Source organism: Diadema setosum, chromosome 8, assembly GCF_964275005.1.
Source record: "Diadema setosum chromosome 8, eeDiaSeto1, whole genome shotgun sequence".
Classification (NCBI taxonomy): domain Eukaryota; kingdom Metazoa; phylum Echinodermata; class Echinoidea; order Diadematoida; family Diadematidae; genus Diadema; species Diadema setosum.
In genome coordinates, this window is record NC_092692.1 from 39,807,686 (window position 1) to 39,830,247 (window position 22,562).

At 36.0% G+C, this 22,562-nt stretch overlaps 1 protein-coding gene across 1 annotated transcript in view; it reads left to right on the top strand.

Annotated features, from left to right (window-relative positions):
* The window catches only part of LOC140232262 (regulator of G-protein signaling 9-like), a 79,778-nt gene that overhangs the window by 22,311 nt on the left and 34,905 nt on the right, over positions 1-22,562 (top strand). The window contains exons 5-6 of the mRNA XM_072312395.1: positions 15,082-15,158; positions 22,098-22,179. Coding sequence (XP_072168496.1) covers positions 15,082-15,158; positions 22,098-22,179 — 159 coding nt within the window. The remainder of the gene's footprint in view (positions 1-15,081; positions 15,159-22,097; positions 22,180-22,562) is intronic.

The following is a 22,562-nucleotide window of genomic DNA, read 5'->3' on the forward strand; positions in this document are numbered from 1 at the left end:
ATCAATCTGAACTGGCTGTGCATGTATGGCAGAAAACATCAAAATGCTTTAATCAGAGCAGACATCATTTAGTGCACACAAAAAAGATGCAAACAATTTGCCAAAACCATTAGCATGATTGAACATTTATAATTTGACCACATTATGATATTAAAACTAGTAGTTTTCAAAATGTCCCTTATGTATTAGGGGCAGCCATAAATTCTGTACAAGCTATGTTTAGTCAGTGAGGGTAGAAAAAAAAAATCAGTTCACCAAACAAGTGCCATTGATTCAATCATGAATCAGTCTGTGAATATGCTTCTATTATGACCAGCTCTCTTAAGGGTTGGTATGGGGGGGGGGGGGGAGAGAGTTGTATAAGTCAGGCAGTATTGACTAAATTTGACTAAATAAATTTTTCTTCTTTTTTTTTTTTTTTGCTGATTCTCTGCTTTTCAACTAGTCCATTTTTTTTTCACAAGAACCACAATGCTGCCCCAGATTTTTGTTCAGTTACTAGAGAAAGATAAAATGGCCATTCACAATCAGATGGAAGACATTTTACTATGAGAGGTTGCTCAAGATTTACATTATTTTTTATGATGGGTTAACTTGCTGAAGGTTGAATGAGATATAATATATATATTTTTTCTTCTGATACCTTCGTTACTTCCACATCTGGAAATGATTAGAAATGGAAATACTACTCCCTGTGATGTGAATATGAAGTACCTGTACATGGAAACATTTATATTGATTATTTTCTCTTTGCCTGTTCATGTCATTTCATCTGTCATGACAGGGTTGTTACCATCTCTGATTTTTACAGTGTCAATGTTGTTCAGATTTCTGATGTATCTTTTTGTGTGTATCAGAACCAACATGCAAATCATAAGAGAGAGCAGAGAGTTGCTGAGTACCAAAACTGTCGTAGTTAGAGGTATATAGCTTTAAAACAGATAGCAAACTGCTGAATTCTTTAGGCAAGAGAAGAGAATGACATCAGGAACCATAGTCTGTGTTTTCGAATGCCACTAACAACCTGTTTGCTCATGCATAAACAATTTCACTTGCAGATGTGATATCAAGAATGATAAAGTTTATCAACTTGTATCTAATTTAGAATCTCTTACACATAAAATCTCTAAGAATAAAGGGAATGAAATCTTTAACAAAAATGAGGGAAAAAAGGAAACCTGTAAATGAAATTAAATTTACAAGGTCAAAGTTTGTGGACAGGGGGTGTTCCCTACAGACAAATTTTTGTAGGAGCTTCATCCATTGTAAGTTTTCTTTCCATTTTGTCTTTTGTTAAACTGAGCAAATCACATCTGGATATTCAAGAGAAAGGAAAAATTACAATGAATGCCAAGAATGACAGGTGGCCACTTCACAGATTTTTATAGAACAAAAAGTATTCAAGAAAAATGAAGCAAAGTTCCTGTTCTTCTATTTGTCTTGTTTATTCTACTATAGAGTACTGAATTTATTATTCATCATAATGAATTGACTCAGATTTATGAATCTACTGAAGCTTGTAATGGCACATATTTTTGTGCCTTCTGAGTTTGAAATCATAAAGTTGCCACCAGTATACCCTGTTTGTTTTTTTTTTTTTTAAAGTATGTCAATAAATTTGTAACTTTTTGCGCCGGAAATTAGCAGTCAAATTTGTTTAAAGGATGGATGAAAAGGACTGAATGAGTGTTGCGAGTTTGTTGAGGTTTATTTATGAGTAGATATGTCCAACTTCCAATTCTTACTATGATAAAACTTAAATATTTGACTCATTAAAAAAAAAAACAGGACTTTTAATGTTTTGTGTTTTTTTCGGGCCACCAAAACTTTGAAATTGAGGATTTTGGTGGCCCCATTGTGGTTTTACACACTTGATCTAAGTGTTGAATATTTGGAGCATTGCTTGGACAATAGATAAGTTACTGTACGATACATGATCTTGATGCCCTGCTGTTAATGACATGCACAACAAAATTAATGTATGATTTTCCCAAATGCAATTTCATGCCACTTAATTTTGGTGTGGTTCTCCTGAGAAGGCAAGAGAATAGAGGTGTCCTTCAGGTGGCAGAATCAAGTGTTTACAGACTGGCTTGTGTTACGAAGGTCCCAACATCTAATAAGAGCTGTCCTGACAATATTCAGAAAGGGCATTCATGAGTAAGGCCTGCGTCCAGCGTACACCAAAGCATTTATTGAAGGCTTTGTAAACCTTTGAACATGCAGAACAAAGACCCAAGGTAGTTGCAAGAAAGGTCATGTTTATTTGTGTGTTTTTTTATGAGGTTGGGTTTAATAAGAAAGACATGATTGGACAGTTTTTTTCTCCATCCTTCTCCAGAGTCCTTCTATCCCTCTCTTTTTCTTTGTTTCCCTTTTCTACATGGCATTATCTTTCTCTTCTTTCTCTTTTTATGTCTACGTCTGTCTCTCATGTCTGTATCTCTGTGTTGAGATCCTTAAAGGTCCTGTTCACCTTTAGGAAGGAGTAATTTAAAAAATTGTTTAAGATATCACATTTTATGCATATGTGTAGGTCAGTTATATCACAAAACATCCTACCGTATAAAAGTTTTGCAATAAAGCCTAAAATATACGGAGATATCACTATTTTTCTTAATAAACCGTAACTAGAGACGGTTAAGTCAGGAAACATTTCTATTATAACTATTGTTCACATTTTGTATATTAAATGATTATTAACATTGATTATACCGATTCAAATTTGTGCATTGGTTGTTTCTATCCCTAACTCTTATTTTAGAACATGCCTTTAAGTCACCCAATTTCCTTTTGGATAGCTTGTATTTTCTTAATCCAAAAATATTTTGCTTGTATGTCAATCTCCTTCACTTTGTTTCTATTTTTTTCTGTGTCTTCCTTCACTCTTTTGTTATCTCTCTCTCTCTCTCTTGCCCCTTTCCTTTTGTTTCAGTTTTAAATTTCATTCACTGCTTTAATCCTTATTGTGCTGGTTTTGCTGATTGGCGCTGATATTTTGAAACAAATTGTCAATGAATAGAGATTATCTAATCCCTCTAGTCAAGTTTGGATGGATTAATAAATGCTGGTGTAAAAGCTTGGCAAATTAAGTTTCAAGTTTCTTTATTTCACCAAAGTAAAGAAGATATGAAAAAAACAAACAAACACATACATCAACATTAGAATACAATTACAAACATATCAGATTAACAGTGTAAAAGGAAATGCCATGGTAGGCAGCAGCCAGAAAGGAAATGACCCTTATTTTCGGCTGACCTAAAAACATTCATTGAATTTCTGTTACCAATGTGTTCGAAGCGAGTAAAACATAAGAACAGGACAAGACAAAGACAAAACGATCAACATACAATGGCAAATAGCAAAATGATGTCACATAACAGAAGGGATAAAAATTGATACTCTTAACTTAAATGAGTTTGGGTGTAATTATTGAGGAGAATCTTTTTATAACTAGATTTAAATATATTCAAAGAGTTAGCATTATGTATTACAAGGGGGAGAGAATTCCACAGAGTAGAACCACTGTAAAGAATAGATTGTTGATTATGCAAAGAGCCTAAGTACATAATATATGGTCAACTTTCTTCTTTCTATAGTGCACCATAAAAATTTAATATCTCTACTTCCATCTTTTTTGTTCTTCTTTCCTCTTTCTGTTTCATTTGTGTAGAACTTTTAATTCTTTCTGTACTATATCTTTAAATATTTCATCTTTACTCTCACTCCTCTCTTGCCTGCTTTATTCCATCTCTGATGTTCTCTGTAACTTGCGTTTCCTGTTGCATGCAGTACATCTCTTTCAAAATCTTTCCATTTCACTGTGCTTTCTCTCTCACTATTCCTATCAACAGCTTTTTAATCTTTAAATGTTGAGAAAAGAAACGCAGATCAAAGAACAACAAAATTATGGTAATAAAGAATTATTTTTTTCCTTAATTTTGTTGTCCTTTGATCTGTGTTTCTTTTTTCAATGATTTTCTCATAAACTGTACTTTCTTGTGCAACCCCATACCTGTGCTACCCATACAGAAATATATGTTTAGCACACCTTTTCATATTTCTTGCAGATGAGTTCACCCACGTAAACTAAATGAAAGATGCTGGTGCATCATTTTCACCCGTTGAGGACAGGCTAATTTTGCTACAACACACATTTCCCATAGACACCTGCCTGAGTCTGAGTATTGACCGATTCTGTGACGCGCTATGTGTATTTTTGGCATGGGCAGCGCCATTACTGCAGTGTATCATCCGACCCCCCCTCCTCTCTCCCCACCCCTCTCACGCGCGCAGAATGAAAAACTGATGCATGGTTGTTTCAGCCAATGGGCATCTCGTACTGAGTGCGCGAATGCTTGCTTAGTGCGCGAACCTTTGTTACAAGTGCGCGATAAACATGTTGCCCTGGGAGTGGGGGAGAGCAGGGGGGGTCGGCTGAGACACCGCAATTTGAGCTCATGGCTGCGCCCAGTGCCATAAAATGTCTGCTGCCCTCAACGAACCCGAATCTGTCAATACTCGGGACTCATCCTCAAAGGGTTAAAACATGCATTCACCATACCCAGACATGTTTGTCTTGACTGTATGAAATTTCTTCTAACGTGACATTTCGGCATCATCTATACTAACTCAGAGCTGTACTCCCTATGAGGTAATTTTGTGACTATGGTTCTGAACTTTTACCTGATAGAATCTAACATGTATGACTCAGTGAAAAAAAGTACAATAATGGATACCTTAGTGCAAAGTTGCCTTTCTTCCTATTGCATTGCATTGCATATACACATACACACACACACACTCACACACACACACACACACACTGGAGGCGGGATTTAAATTCTTATTGGCTTTGCAGTAATTGCAAAGAGGAAGGCAGCTTTTTTTTTTATTGTATGATTGGTCTGTCTCCTGTGCTAAAAATCTTTGACATTTATAGATGCATTCCTCAGGAAAATACACCCACGTGAGATTCGTTTCATGATTGTAAAAGTGGCAGCTTTGCTTAGAAGGTCTCGGGTTTGCTCATTTTGAAATCTTATTCTTTCATCACAATCATAATTGCATTGTGAGAGAGTGATGCAATATTCATCTTTCTAGTCTTGCCCGATGAATAATGAAAGCATAAATACTTCACCTGGCATATTCAGAGACATTTTGGAGTGTGGTTGAATCATATCTTTTTGCCAAAGTGATCCAGCAGTATGTGAAGATGAGGCAAATGGAAAATTTCTGATGTGGTTCCTGTATCTGATTCTAAATATTAGCACTTTCTTTGCATTATTTTGACTCAGAATTCCTAGCCTGTTTCAGAAAAAGATTTCTGTCAGATTTATAAATGTCAAATTCATCAGTCACCTAAGGTCTGATGCTAGTAAACACAAGAGTGTTTTCATGTCATAGAACATGCTGTATTAATTCCAGGGGTGGATCCAGGAATTTTGTAAAGGGGGGGGGGGGGTGCAACTAATATTTGTGGTGCCACTTCCGGGTTTCATTTTATTTTTTTATTTTTATTTCTTTTGTTTTTAACGAAAAATAAAGGGAGAGGGGTATGTGCCGGTTGTGCCCTTGTCTGGATCTGCCACTGAATCCTGTTGTTTCAATAAGATCAATCATATATCACAATATTCTAATTTCAGTGGGAAGATTTAGCTCAATTTGAAAATAATTTTAGTATACACTGTGCAATCATATTCATATGAAAGAAGATACATATCATCATCGAAGACAGATCAAGTCTGTGGATTTATTTTGGGAGTTAACAATTTTAATGCATCATTCCTAATGTGCAACTTGATGTGCAACAATGATCCATGTCTTAATGTTATATCTATTTTACTAGGCAAACAATAAATGAAATCAAATGCTAAAGAAAGCAATCAAATCAAACATATCAAGTAAAGAGCAGGAGGCCTGATGACGTTTATTATAACCTATGCACTGTATAGAGTATACAAATACCACAAGTATAATGTATCATACTACCTCTCGGCAAATGTTCATGGTTGTAAATCAGTGTTCACTTCATCTCAACTTTGCAATTAAAGCTGCTAAAAACAGTGGAAATAGTCAAATGTATATTTTTAAGCATAACTTCAAGAACATTTCTTGTTATGATACAAATGAGATATCACTGGAAAGGTTTTATTTCACTCTATCTCTTGATGGAATAGCTTACTTTAAAATGTTTAAAATGGTGCTTTATAGCCAGTTTTGCAATGAAATTCTTCAAATATGTAATGTAGTCTGATAGAAGATGTACTACGGTAATGAACATCATAATGAAGAGGGTGAATCATTGGTGTCTTTGTGAGGAGCCATAGAAACGCACCCGTGAAGGGCACCGTACTCAGTAAAACAGCTTGGTTGTCCCTGACACCAACAAGCCTTCTTTTGTTACTCGTTAGCAGCACGCTAATTAAATGAAATCATGGGCCTGATGTGGCTGTTTGTTATAGTCCCATTTTTTTTTTAATACCCAAAGTGCACGCCATCACTACACGCACCATCAAGTTTTATTATCAAACATGTTGTCATGGTATACAGAGCTAGGATTGAGGTAGTAGTCAATTTGGCGCCACATTTGTAGATTTACAGTCCTTACTTGACTTCGTAATCAAGCTGAAACTAACCAATTTTTTGCATTTTCCCCTTTCTTTTATCCTGCGATATAAAATTGCCAGCCTTCTTACATCTGAATAACCATGCTGTCTTTAGCTTGAGGTTAAGTTTGGTAGGATTACTATATGCTGATTTTAAGCTCAAATGGCAAGTTAAGCTGAATTTCTTTGACATTTAAGGATCAATGCTGATCAAAGAATTTTTGACTTGTCTTCACAACACATTACTATCTTTTGAAAAGGCACAATGGGAATCAGTAGTTTTTTGTTTTTTGTTTTTTTGTTGTTCTTGTGCACATCAGGAATCGGCACTAGTGCTTGGTGATGGAAGCATGTTGGCCTAGTTGACTACATGCATGTCTCATACATGAGGTTCTTGGTTCAAAACTCCTTTGAGACAAGCTGAGTCAGTGTAGCATACCATCTCTGGGCATTCTGTTATTAAAGGGGAATAAAACCCAAGTAGACATGTGGATGGAGTAAATGTAGCAATATTGATAGAACACAACAGTGAAAGTTTGAGAAAAATCAGAATAATTTAAAAGTTATGAAGTTTTAAAGTTTGGTGAATCCACCACTGGATGAGAAGACAGATCCTGATGTTACATAATAAACAATAAGAAAATAAAAAATTCAACATTTTCTCCCTTTTATAGTAGGGTGCCTACAGCAAAAGAGCACTAGACTTACCTGAGCTTTCAGAAAGCAGGGAGAATAATATTACATATGACATATGTCAGTAACAAATTGAGGGAATGTGTACTTTTCCAATAAAACCATATTTTGTGGAATTCTCTTTCTTTTCTTAATATTATTTTCCAATTGTGAAATCATGATCTGTAATAGTCTTCTCATTATTTCAGTAATGCATGGTGGCACTGAATCTTGAAATTGTCCAATTTTCCTCAAACTTTCACTGATGTGTTCTATTATTGTTGCTACATTCACTTTAATTGACATGTATATTTGGGTTTCATTCCCCTTTAAGATTTGAAAACATATTTTTGCGCAGCTAGAACACAACAAACTGTCCTATAGAAGTCTATGAGGAAGTCAAATAAGTGATGTAAATATCCCACAGCATTTGAAGAGTTTGTTTGCAAAAACGGATAAGTCCATATTTGTCAAATGGAGATATTTACGATTAAAGGTCAAGAAAAATAAAGGGAATAAGAAAATTTTTGCTTCTTTTGACCATAACTTTAGAAATATACCTTTATATGTAGTGACCAATATATCATTCAAAAGGTATTATTTTGTACTTTATGTCAGAGACCGTACTTCAAAATCTTCAAAAATGGACTTATCGGTTTTTGCAAACAAACTCTTCATTTCTTACCCAAAGTAGGTGGGTTGAATACACTGACTGTATGGAGCCAGACCAGATGAAGAGTATTAAAGAATGACAGCAAATTAGAGTAACAGTCATTTTCAGTTTTGTGCCTTTCCATCACACTTTGGAACTCAAAAAGCTTTTTACATCATAATCATTATTATTATTATTATTATTATTATTATTATTATTATTATTATTATTATTATTATTATTATTATTATTATTATTTATTCGGCTTTCATTCACAAATATCATAATACATATTTCGAAATCAGACCATCATTGCCCTTACCATTCACTAGAATCAAATGTGCAATAAAAGTGTGTTTTGAATTTTCACTCCCTTGTAGAATTTTATTTAAAGTGGGTAATTATACCACTCATATGAACTAAATCTCTCTGAATTAACATTTGGTTTCTTACCAGGTACCCATTTAAACATGTGAACGATGAGTTATTCAGACTTGAAAACTACTAAGATATTTATTACTCACTGCAGGTATTATGGTGGGACTTGAACCATTGACTTCTGCAATGTGCAATCCAGAAGATCACAACGATGATTGATCATCTGTTACTCCGTATCTTTTACGAGTACAAAAAAAAAAAAAAAAAAAGATCCATTTTGATGAGGCAAACCTGCATCTAGGTTACCTATTACCTTCCTGGCTTCTTTAGCATTAATCACTGGATGGAAGATGGTGTCGTAAAATGTGCCATCAAGTATGGGAGGATGAATAAAAAAAGATTAAAAAATGATTTATGATCCTGAGCACTCCAAGAGTTAACATCGGAAATGCTTTGAGAGGCTATCAGATCTGCACATGTTTAGATATTAGTGCTACCTGGGACTCCCTCTCAAGGACAAAGATGGCTTTTTTAACTCATTGACTCCTAGAATATATTTCTAGGATAGGGCTGACAGAAATATGAGCATGCTTCATATAAACCTGGTGGTGTATGACTGATGAAAATTTTGAACTAGTAGAAAAGAGAAACCTTCTATTTTCACATAAGATTTGCATTAAGATAATCTCTAGATCCTGTGAGGTAAATGCGCAAATTATCTCATCTTTGTTTTTCCTTTACTCTTCAATTTGGACATGCATACTTTGAAGTTTTTCCATGTAAATTGTACAGAGCTTCCTATCAAGAGGATGCCGTGACTGAGATAAAACAAGCAAAATATTTGTGTATCTTGGTTTATTCCATGTGAAATAGACCTTGAAATCAGGAAAGTCATTTATGGATATGCATGAAATATGTTACCTTTAACCCCTTGAGGACGAGTCCCGAGTATACTCGGGCAGGTGTCTATGAGAAATGTGTGTTGTAGCAAAATCAGTCCATCCTCAACTGGTTAAAATGAATCTATACATCATAGGTTAGTTTTGATAAGATATTGATTAAGTTTTCTCCAAGTATGGCCTTGTTCGTTGTCATTCATTCTTATCTTGCTGTAAAGAAAGTACTGCAGAACACAACATTTTTGAGGCATGAAATTTTTATGAATTGGAGTTGACGGCCTTTTTTTGTGGCATGAAATTTTCGCGAGTTCCCTCTAACATTTAATGCGTACGTATATTGTAGACAATGAACCTTTACATGCATTTTAATTTTGTGAATCGAGGCTCTCATGAAATTTGCAAAACTGAACCGCATGCAAACATTCATTGTTTTACAGTAATTAGATTCAGATGCAAGTAAGAGGAGAGGTTTGGCATTAAAAAAAAAGAGAAGAAAAAAAAAAAGCCACTAGCTAATCATGACCGAACGTTTACCTTTTACTACATGTAAGGCCCAGATTATCAACACGAAACATTCAATTGCGATAATAAGGACTTCTGTGCTTTGATTAAGGCACAAATGAAAAGAAACATAAACAAGTGCATATCTTATATTTACCGAATATCCACTTGAGAATTGATTTTCCATTGAATCGAAATTGTCTTATTTGTTGAGTTTTTTTGTTTTTTGTTTTGTTTTTGCTTTGTATTATTGGCCCACGCAGATTATTTGTAGAGAGCTCCATGGAACAGGTGCACATACTTACATTGGATTACCTAGGACCATTATCAATGCTGAAAGGTTTAATGGTCACCACTCGTTGACAGGTGTATATATATCACAGATCCTTAATGTGAAATCTACCAACAGAATCATATCCAGTCTTATTAACCCTTCCAGGACCAACATCCCAATGTGCCATTGACATTCTCATGTGAACAGGTGGATGATGGGACTGACAATATTTTGTGCTGTATGCACCATATATTCTCAGTGGTTACTTCTTCTTTTTTGTTAATATGGCAAAATGTGCATTGTTTCTTTTGTTTGTTATAATCCGTGCACATAATAATTGTGTTCAGTGAACTGTCCTTATCGGTTGAATGAAAGTCAAATTGTCACATGTACCACTTTGAATAGTTTTTTAATGGAAATAGATAAACTATTGAATTGAATTGTTTCATTATTTCAGATGCTTAGCAACATAAATGTTGCTATTTGAAGCATTTGATTTCCAACAAATTTGATATTAATTCAGTAAAATCAGAAAAGCCACAGCATTTATTGTCATTTGACAGTATTTTTCTTGGTTGTAACATTGTACTGATTCTGTGTTACCATGTGTATGTAAATGCTTTCTGTTGTAAATGAAATAAAATGAAATCAAAGCATGATATGAGTATCATCTTCAAAGTAAGCAATCACTGACTATGCTTTTTAGCAAGGGATAATCTTTCTTGTATAGTTACTATGGTTCTCAGGAGTGATTCAACCATTTCTTGATTTTTTAAAGTCCTGATTCACAAAATATCATGTTTGCCATGAATACAGTGTGCAAAGTGCTACGTTCAGCAAGCTGCTTGAGTATAATGTTAGTGATATTTTGAGATAGTATTTCTGAGAGCAAAAGGGTTTATTATGACTGCATGTGTTTGTATCATTCTTTGGCTTATGAAAGTCTGACCTGAAGATAATAAAAATGAAATCACTTTCTTCATTTCCTTCTTATTTGTCTAAGACTGTGAATAGCTACAATTCATGCGTTCTACCCCCCCCCCCCAAAAAAAAAACCCAAACAAACAAACAAACAAACAAACAAACAAACAACAACAACCCAACAACTCCAAGGCATTCAATAATCATCATAAGTCAGCATGTCTTTATTGGCAGACTTGTATTCCATCACAGAAACATCTAGTAGCACTGATTCATTGTAAAGATGATTTTTTTTTTTTTTAATCCAGCAAAAATGTCATTAGGTTGTTATGAAATTGTAGCTTCCAGTGCAATTTACATTTAAAAAGACTCTCAATATTGAACTTTTTACTACACACCCACTGTGATGACCACCATAGATCTGACTTTTGAATTGATTTCAATGCAGCACCATGACATTTACGAGGCTAATTCAGTTATTAAGTTCTGTCAGAATGAATCTTATGCATAGCAGAAGTTGTTGCCTGCCCGGCAAAAGAGCTGTTACATGAAATTTCAGCCTGAAATTGAATTGTGGTTGTGACATATTTCTATTTTAGTGTTTTAAAAGCTCTTCATAATTATGATGTAATCATCTCTTTTTTGGTGATTCTTTTTTTTTAATATATATATATATATATACACACAAACCTTAGACCCTTCTGCTGAGCAGGCAGCAATGTTTGCTTGCATTAGGGGTTACAAAAGATATGGAAACTTATTCAAATATAATCAAGTTATGAAGATGCATAATCATATGCGGATAGATTGTACGATGTGTCACTTAATGCTTATACCTGCGGTTGTAGAAAGTGGTCACAATCACAACTTTGGATTCTCTGCTTGATTATTTATTCTCTTATTCTCTAACAACCTGTAGATGGAACCAATATTGATTGAAGTGCTGTTGTCGTGGCAACATGGAACTTTGCTTTTTACCTTCAGGATGTCAATATTGTATGAGTGAGGACTGTGTATCCAATTGTAATGGACGGGTGTGCTTTACCATTTTAACTGGTACATGTAGTTGTATAATATACATCATAATGAACGTTCTATGTAGACGTGTCTCCTACTGCATTGTGCAACTAAAATTGAAAAAATATGAACAATGACGAAGTCATATATTCTTAAACTTCGTATCTGACTACATTACTAATTTTTATGTGTAGTATATGTAAAGTGTAAGAATATGAAGTGTCTTTTATATACATTATATATTGTGAAACTAGAGACATGCATAAATTAAAATTTCCTTTCAGGATTTATTGCTGATTGGTTGACTTTGCATTCCCTTAAATTGAATAATGAAAAACCAGAGTTTTATTATTTGGTTCAGACGTTCCTCTGGGCAAAATATGTATTTTTAAAAGTCAATCATGATTTCTGATACTCTCACAAAAGTCTCAGATTCTTGTTAGAATCTTGGCATTATGTTTGATTCATCTAATGTCCATGTCTTGTCAGATATCAAGAGTATGCAAATCTGTGGGGTTCCATCTGCTAAATCTGGGTTTTATCCGCAAGTACTTTAACTCACCCTACTTTTTTTTCACTAGTGCACATACAAATATCATAGCACCTTGATTTTGTGAATGCCCTTTTGTATAACTTACCTAACATAAAATTGGTTCAACTCCAAAAATTACAAAATACACCCACATCAATCCTATTTTGAAGTCATTACATCAATGACCAATCACACAGTGCATTACATTCAGAATTTTAGTGTCTGTTTTCAATTGTGTGTTCTGCCCCTATATATAGTGCTTTATTAGTGAATATATAGGATGCTTTTCTATCACTATTGTCAGAAGACTCTGCGTTACTTGTGGTTCATGCATATAGTAAGTGTGTGGGGGGGGGGGGGGGGGGGCTTTGCATGTGCTGCCGGGCCATTACTGTGGAATTCATTGCCAGAGTACCTTACATCAGAAATGAGTTATTGACAGATTCATGAAAATGAGTTTAAAACTGATTTGTTTCATAATGTTTGAGCTTTTCCCTTTTTTTTTCTCGTAGATTTATTCTTTCATCTCCTAGTGCACCTTGAGCATTTCATTTAATAGATTTGGTACAATACAAATTGAAACTATTGTTATTATACAGTATGCCAGAGAATGAAAGTCCAGAGGAATATAGTCCTATATGCACAGAATGATACAAACTGCCCACACACTCAATTAACCCTCTGCTCCTCACGGACCTGTTAAGTCCTGTGCAAAGTCTTTGTAGATTTCACAACCAAGGAGTGAATGATTTATTCTGTCACTTTTAGGTTAAGATAGCCAGAGGAGGTCCCTAGCAAAATTATAAAACGGATAATCCATCAAATGTCTTCGTGATGTCAAGGGCCTGGGAGAATGATGCAAAGGCTCGTGATTGAATCATTTGCGTTTGCTTTGTTCTCCTGGACACATGGCAATGACTACTATAAAACATGATATTTTTGCAGCATAAAATTTTTGTGAATTGGAGCCGACGGCCTTTTTCGGGGCATGAAATTTTGCGAGTTGCCCATAACATTCAATGAATATAGTGTAGACAAAAACTTTTGTGTGCATTTTAATTTCGTGAATCTTGGCTCTCTTGAAATTTGTGAAATTAAAATGCATGCAGACATTCCTCGTTTTACAGTATACTCGAAGGCATATAACACACATATTAGATATATATATATATGTATATATATTATACATATATATATATACATACTTGATGACATTGAATAGGACACTAGAAGATATCATGCCTACCAGAGGGCAAAAATTGACAATATTTCATGAAATCATTGTGTCTACTGGTGTGTGATGATCACTATCTAGATCAAATGATTAACTGCATGTCAAAACTTTCATCCAGTTCTTCACCATTCAGTGATTAAAATCATGATCCGGTAGACGTTTGGCAGGTAATCAAATTAAGTGGTCCTGTATGCACGTAGGGTAGTGTCACTCAATTTAGTCTTGTAGTTATTCTGTTCACATGGAAACTCTTTGGGATTTCCGATGTTATCGCCCAGTTTGCAGCGATGGCTTAGAGCAGGCTGTTCTTGCGATTTAATTGCTTCTGCTCAAGTGCACTTGAGACTACCCTTACGTCACTCTTATAACACTGGCCGCTTTTTTTTATAATATTGAAGTGGTCTATGGGAAAAACATTCTTGGTATTACACCACATTTTACATGCTGTTTTAAAGGACAAAAATAAGAAAAATAAACTACTTGATACAAATAATCCATTTTGTATCTGTTTTGAGTTTGGTGCTGCCACTTTAGTTGGAGAATAAATTATGGAATTCTTATTTCTGATGTCAGCTCTGAACAAACTGTGTATGCATACCTAAACATTTATGCATACATTCATACATATGTATAAATAAACGTATAAACACATACATATTACATCTGTACTTTACTATAAATAATGTGTATTTCTATGTACTGTGGCTGTTGATAAACAACCATCTCTCATTGTAAATATGGACTGTTGATAGAACAAAAACATGTTCAGAGATTGCTTGTCTGTTGTTTAGGAGGAAGATGTGTGTTAATTCAAAGATACCATGAAGTTTGTGTCAGAGCAAGTTTGATTTTGTTTTTAAATTCAGAAAAATACAATTTTACCCCTGATTTTTCTCATATGATATGTATATGAATTGTGGAACAGGGAGTGGTAGTACAGGTCCAGAAATGTTGGGTGAAATTAACTATTGTGGTAAGAAAAGGTCACTAGTTGACGTACCAGTCCAAGATATGCACCAGGGTCCTTTTACGTGCATGGTGCCCTTAGTGTGGATTGACAAACTGACCTACTAATTGAAATGGTTTTGTTTTGACCTCCGTATCCGCCAGAATTTGATTGTTTGCAAACATGCAGAACCCTGTATCAGATGTCATTGACTTAGATGAGAATTCCCTTTTTCAACTTAATCAAGGCCAGGTGAAATGATTCCAGGACATCTGTAGCTAAAACTGCAACACCTACCCAAACAAAAAGTGTTCTTTTCAACCCCAACCTATCCTTGTATATCTGTGACCATTATCAGTCAACCATGTCACCTCAAAGTATTCTCAGCGAACACTTTCTTTTTATTTTTCTTCCTCTCTCTCTTCTTCCTCCATTGCTGATGTGCAGACTGCCTACAACAATTTGCAGCGAATGTTGGGCCACAAGTGGGAGTTCATTCTTATGCAAGCACAGGAACAGCTCAGGTAGGTTTATTCAATTTCATGAAATTCTTCAGTCGAGATGTTTTCATTGCAACTGATTGACAAATTGTCCCACATCGACGTAAATAAGCACTGAATTGATCAGTGTTTTAGTAGTAGCCATGATAAAAAATCATGGGCGTACATACTCGAGCAGGATTCGAACCTACGACCTCCTGATCACCGGACAGGCGTCATCTCCACTAGACCACCGAGCTTTCGCCCGACAGCAAGTGTAGGTTCTAATCCTTATAGCATGCAGCGGGTACTGCTTTGTTATTCAAATTCATGAAATTCTTCCGTCGAGATGTTTTCATTGCAACTGATTGACAAATTGCCCCACATCGACGTAAATAAGCACCGAATTGATCAGTGTTTTTATTAGTAACCATGATAAAAAATCATGAGTGTATGTACTCGAGCAGGATTCAAACCTACTTCATGAATTTGAATAATTACGCTGTACCCGCTGCAATACTATAAGGATTAGGCCAAAAAAAAAAAAATTGTTGCATTGGCGTAACATGAGATTTTCAAATAGGGTCGGTCGGGCGGATTTTTTTTTTTTTGCTACCTGCATATTACGTGTAAAACTCGTGCTCAGCTCAGTAAACAGTTACAACTGCTGCACCGAATGTGCTGTGTTCTTCTATTCTACAAATCATTTATGAGGCCGATATTACTGGAATTATACCCCTTCACAGAATTTAAAGATGTTGAAATCCCTATCCTGAATGTTTTCACTTCATATTTTACTATTTTGACTTAGATAAGATAGATGCAAATTGACCCATATGTACGATCTTTTCATCGCACACGGCGATCTCTATTACAGTCCCACATATACAGATTCGTGTATGTTCTCCACACAAGAAACCTACAGCAAAACTGTGCACAATACATCGCAGTCTGAATGCTACGTATACACTGAATAAATCTTGTTAGAGTGTATGTGTCCGTGTTGGAAACAGATGACGTACTGATCAAGGAAGGCTTATGCGAGGCGCTAGATCTCTCCCTCGTACATCCGATATCCCCAGAGCCGTTTCCACTTCCGGGTTTGTGCGATCGCGATCGCAATCAACAAGATATTTGATATCGATAGCAAAAAAAATAATAAAAAAACATGGGGTTGGCGGAATTTTTAGGGTCGGGCGGGTTACGCCAATGCAACAATTTTTTTTTTTTGGCCTTAGAACCAACACTTGCTGTCGGGCGAAAGCTCGGTGGTCTAGTGGAGATGACACCTGTCTGGAAATCAGGAGGTCGTAGACAAATCCTGCTCGAGTACGTATGCCCATGATTTTTTATCATGGATACTTCTAAAACACTGATCAATTCAGTGCTTATTTATGTCGATGTAGGGCAATTTGTCAATCAGGTAGGTTTACCGACATAAGCCATCCTGACAATATTGCATGCATTTGAGTTTACACATGGTTTACACCTTGGCACATATCATTGGCACTTATCATCTCTTGCCAATGCGGGAAGCAGTGGTAATGGTTTGGAGGATGCTGGCCAATATGGTCAATACGTGAAATGTGTGACACAATGATCAACACGTTCAAAATTTTGGCACAACTGAATTCAGATGGGCATGCACAACTTTGGTGAACCCTCTGTGAACAACAACAATAATAATAATAATAATAATACATTACATTTGTAATGTGCTTAATACAATGTTTCTATAAGCGCACAGGGAAAATACGAAAGGAAATATGAAAAATGATGGAAAACAGGCAGGTCAAAACACAAGTAATTGTAACATGACATAATTCAATGTGTACCAGTAATCAAACACACACAATAATTAAATTACACTCAGCACATTAACTTCGGGAAGAAATGAATATGGGAAAAGATGAGTTTTAAGAAGTGCCTTAAGTGATTCTACTGATGGGGGTTGTCGTATATGAATGGGTAGATTGTTCCAAAGCTTGGGTGCAATAACCGCGTATGAGCATTCTCCATACCGTGTCCTAGTGCGAGGTCCGGGTAACAGTTGAAGATGGGCAGTAACATGGGAGCACAGACGTCTAGATGCAGAAGAAGTTGATGAGGATCGGAGAGAGATTAGGTTCTGTAGGTATGAAGGGGCTTGGTTATGGATAGCTTTGTAGACAAGGAGGAGAACTTTGAAGATAATACGTTCCTTTATTGGCAACCAATGAAGTGACTGGATGATTGGGGTAATGTGTTCAAACTTCTTGGAACGTGTGAACGCGTATGCTAGCCATTTCATGCAGTGCATATGCCAGTGCGTGTCAGAACCAGTTTTTGCAACAAAAAGATAACAAAAAAAGGGACCACTGCAAGTATGTTGTGGCAATACCGGTACATACCAGTGGTAAAAGCAGTGTATAAAAATATAATAAATATGATGTAGAATGCGCAACCTGCAGATGGTGCATCATTTCATAACCTATTGGTAAATTTGACATGACCAAAAAATGGGCTATATGCCACTAGATAGCATGCACTGGCATGCCTTAATGCAGGGCAGGGCAAAAGGCGCTTCCTTTTTTTTTTTTTTTTTTTTGAAGTCACAAAAAAATTAGGTGAAATATTAGTCACAGGTAGTCCGCTCAGCTCATCATGCCCAGGTGGCTTACATAAGGTCTTTAATCAAATCCCAAAGAATCTCTCTGTCAAACTGTAATTGATATGGCATCTATTACACCTGACCCACACACAAAAAAAAACAACAAACAAATAAAAAGAACTCTATTGATTTGTATACTTTCCTCTCTGCCATTGTTAGGCTGTTTTTTCAAGCAAACCTGCCACTGTTAGGCTGTTTGTTCAAGCAAACAGGCCATTTGCATAGAAATCAGGTCATTAACTTAGGCATATATTCCTCAAAAAGAAATCAGGTCACTGAACTGCCTTTTGCTAAATATTGCATTTTACAATCAAATCAACTGACAACTGATATCTAACCCATGAAAAATTCAAAACTGAAGTCTAAAGGCTGTATTTTGCCCTGATTTTGCTATAAGTGTCACTTCTTGTGAAAGGCAACATTGATATTGAAAAGACATTAAACATATCGCAAACACATTGTTTATTTGTAGTGTGATATGTACTTCAGAGAGCTGTACATGTACACATACTTGCCATCTAGTATTTTTCCTTTCATTTGTATTCATTTTTTCATCCAAAAGAGAAAAATATCATTTTTTTAACAAAAATATACATTTCCTGAAATTCTGTGAAGCGTGCTTAAATGTACAATTCTTCTGTTGGAATCAGAATATCTTGCTTATCTGTGAAATATATTTTTAGTGTGAATCATTTTCTTCATCTCGTATATGTTTGATCTGCAATGTATAGCAGCATTCTTTAGAGTGGTTTTCTGTTGTAATGCTGTACCTATGCTATGATATGCATATTGAAAGCTCAGGTGGCTAATTACAAAGAGAAAACATAAGCATATCTTTTACGTAATTATGCAACTGTAATACGTTTCCAGGCTTGTAAAAATATATCAGGTGATATTACATGATGTCATGTGAGTCGCACAGCAAGCCTCGTGCAGGAGTGCTGGTAGACTTGAAATTAAGCATAAGCATTGTTTAAATGAAATGACATTGATATAAGGTAAATAAAGTGGCTGCTAAGCTAAAAGAACACAGCTGTGAAGAGTGGTCACCAGAAAGGTCGCTGTAGTGGCAAAAAGTGATGGCTTGATTAAAAAAAAAAAAAAAAATGCGTTGGCCGAACACAGTGGTCTATTCATCAAGATGATGAAAGGGACCAAATGACCAAATGACCAAATGACCACAACAAGGTTGATGCATATGTGTCTATAGAGCCCTGACAAGTGTCCATGCACGTGCTGGTCAAGGTTAATTGACATGTCCCTGCTGGTCATTTCATATCAGCATTAGATTACTCAGAAACCTTTAGGGACTGAGTCCTGTCACTTATAGCACACTCAAGACTCATCAACGTATTTATCATTTCTTTGTTCAGGGTTTGAAATAAATGTTTTCTGCTCTGTTACAAAGAAAAATCATTAAAAACCATCACAACATGAGAACAATGGATAGAAAATTGAATATTTGATTTGAAAAAGGGAATAGGTCGCTGCAATGTGGTCACTGTTAAACAAACAACAAATTTCAGGGTGGGAAAACACAATGAAGGCAGGGGCGGATCCAGGAATTCTGTAAGGGGGGGGGGGCACAACTAATATTTCTGGTGTCACTTCCAGGTTTCATTTCATTTTTTTTTCTTTTGTTTTTAATGAAAGATAAAGTGGGGGGGGGGGGGGGTTGTGCGCCGGTTGTGTCCCCTTCTGGATCCGCCACTGGTAGGATATGTTATATGGGCGTAAAAGTACACATCATGATATAGACTTGCCATGAGAGTATTGACGAAATGTAGACCAGTAAAAGATTGAAAAGGAATTTTCCAGTTGATGCAACCCTGTGTGTGAAATAAGGAAACACAACCAGGGATATTTTTTACTTTTCCAACTTTGCAGAGGGATAATAACTCACATAAAAGCCCATACCATGTGCATGGTATACAAAATTAATAATGAATGTTTATGAGTGCAATATGGACAGAATATTTCATGAGGTGAAAGATGAAATGATCCATTCAACGAGGCGCAGCCGAGTTGAATGGATCAAACATTTCATCTTTCACCGAATTAAATATTCTGTCCATTGCACGAATGAAAAACATTTATTATTTGTTTTATATAACGCCCAAAATAGATCCTTGTCATTTGATGTTTTATCAATTTAGAAACAAGAGAGAATCTGAGATCGCGAGAGTGCTCACTGAGCGCTTTACGCTAGCGCGGTGTCCCATACACACACTGCAAACGCAAGCGTGTTTGACATGCGCAGTATGCCACGGGCTCTCAGCGAGCGTGCAATGGAGCAAATCGTATGGATCCAAAATTGCACGGTAAATGGAGCCACAATTGCACGGACGATGACTTAATAGTGAAATGGGCCGAATGATCAATGTCAAACAACCAATCAAATGAGTAAGGATCTCTTCAGGCGTTATATAATGTGTACTACTTGTGTTGTGAATTGGCAAGGGACATAAAATACTTGGTGCAAGATTTACTGTATATGCTGTTATTTTCGCGTAAAGATATTTTTGCGAATGTAACGAGGTCATAGACTTTTTTGCGCGATGTTGTTTTCGCGAATCGACGCCGATGCTTACGTTAATGCTATAGTAACACAAGGCATGAAGACATGTTGTTAAATTTGTGATCCAACTGTGATTCGCGAAATTCGCGAAAATTAAACCCTCGTGAAAATAACAGCTTATACAGTATTCAATAATGTCAATTATGACCTCGCAGCATGTGATAATGAGATGTTTTGGGTTCTGGAGGTGTTATTTCCATGCATACACCTGCTGTAAATTTGCAAAATTGATTCTCTTATCATTTACTACTTTCTCAAACAAAAAGAACACAAAAACAAACACATAGCTGATCACATTTTAAAAACAAAACCACGGTTCTAAAGTTTCATTTTTGTGTTTTTTACATGCTAGAGGACTTCACAGTTAGTTTTATGATATCAACCCTTTGAGGATCGGCTGATTTTGCTACAACATGCATTTCCTGTAGATACTTGCCTCAGTATACCCAGGACTAGTCTTCAACAGTTTAAAGGACAAGTTACCTTCATAGACATGTGGCTTGAGTGAATGCAGCAATATTAGTAGAACACATCAGTGAGAGTTTGAGGAAAATAGGACAATCCGTTCAAAAGTTATGAATTTTTGAAGTTTCTGCTCACTCATGGTTGGAAGAGAAGACTATCATAGCTTGTGATGTCACATGTGTACAACGATATAAAGAAAGAATAAAGAAAATTCAACATATTTTCACTTTTCTCGCATAACAAAAGAACACTTGACTTCTCTCTTTCAGAAGACAGGGACATTAATATTACCTTTAACATATGTCAGTAACAAGTCGAAGAAATGCACGCTTTCTTCAAAAAGTGAAGTTTTGTGAAATTCTCTTTTTATTTTCTTTATATCGTTGTATGCATATAACATCATGCACTGTAGTAGTGTTCTCATCCAGCAGTGACTGTGCAGATATTTTAAAAATTCATAACTTTTGAACAGACTGTCTGATTTTCCCCAAACTTTCACTCATGTGTTCTACTAATATTGTTGCATTCACTCAATCCATGTGTCTACAAAGGTGGACTTGTCCTTTAAGAACTAAGCAGCCCAGTGTTTGCACTGACTATATATCTAACTAAACATAGAAATTAATGAGGAAATACAAGTCTGCATTATTTCTGGCTGCTCTTATTTCTTTCTCTCACAGTTGTAATGCTATCATGTTTCAGACATTGTGTAGAGATGGTATGTGGAATTGTTTTTACAGGACAAGCTCTGAAGTTGCAATACAATCTCAAATCCATTAGTTGATTGTCAAAAAGGTTGGTGTGTATACACAGATCAATGTGCATAGTGTGCCTTGCTTCTCCTTCCATTTACTTTAACTAGCTGCAAGGTAGGGATCGAAATACCAGCAACTTTTGATGTTCAGTTCTCTCAAAAATGACGGCAGCAGAGTCCAGAATGCTCATACTCTATTCAGGTAGAATTGGAGGAGAAGGTAGTTTGTCCATCTCTCTCTTGGTCTTTTAGATCCATTTTGCCTCATACTGATCAAACAGACACCCAGCCCGAGTGCAAACAGACCGTGTTCTCCCCCAATTGTCACCCCGCCATCAGCTAGATGCTACGCGCTGCATTAAAGGGTGTTGTACAAATATTTGCCCGGCAATTTCTCATTTTCCCTCCCTTTTTCCCTGCCAGTCTCCTTCCTTTGATCATGACTTAACTCTGACCGTATCTCTCTCTCTCACCTTATCTCAGTCTGCTCTCGATTTCTTCAATGCTTCTAAACCATTTTCTCCCTCAATATTGCAGGTTAGCCAAGCACAGGAAGAAAGCGGACAGACTTGTCTTAGACTCGCAGGAACGAGCCTTTTGGCGTGTGCACTACCCTCCGGTGAGTGTATGCAGTCTTGGAAGCAATGTCTAGTCACATGCACAAAGCAACTGCATCAGCATCATCTGCAATAGAAAAAAAAAACAATAACTGCAGTAGTTATATATTAAATCATGGGAGCTTTTATTGTTATTTTAATGACAGAATGATGCAGTTAGATGATGACATTGGACATTGATTCACTTGCCCTCCCCGAAAAGCAAGTATGGACATAAAGATGGATATTTCATTCTCCTTTTCAAGGGAATATGATTCCAAGGGCTTGCAAAGGGCCTGCCTAACCTAGCGGTCATCAAGAAATGACTCCTATTAATTGAAGATAACTGCCACCATATATTACAGCACCTCTTAACCATTTTTAACCCAAGGCCCACTTTGGCTCC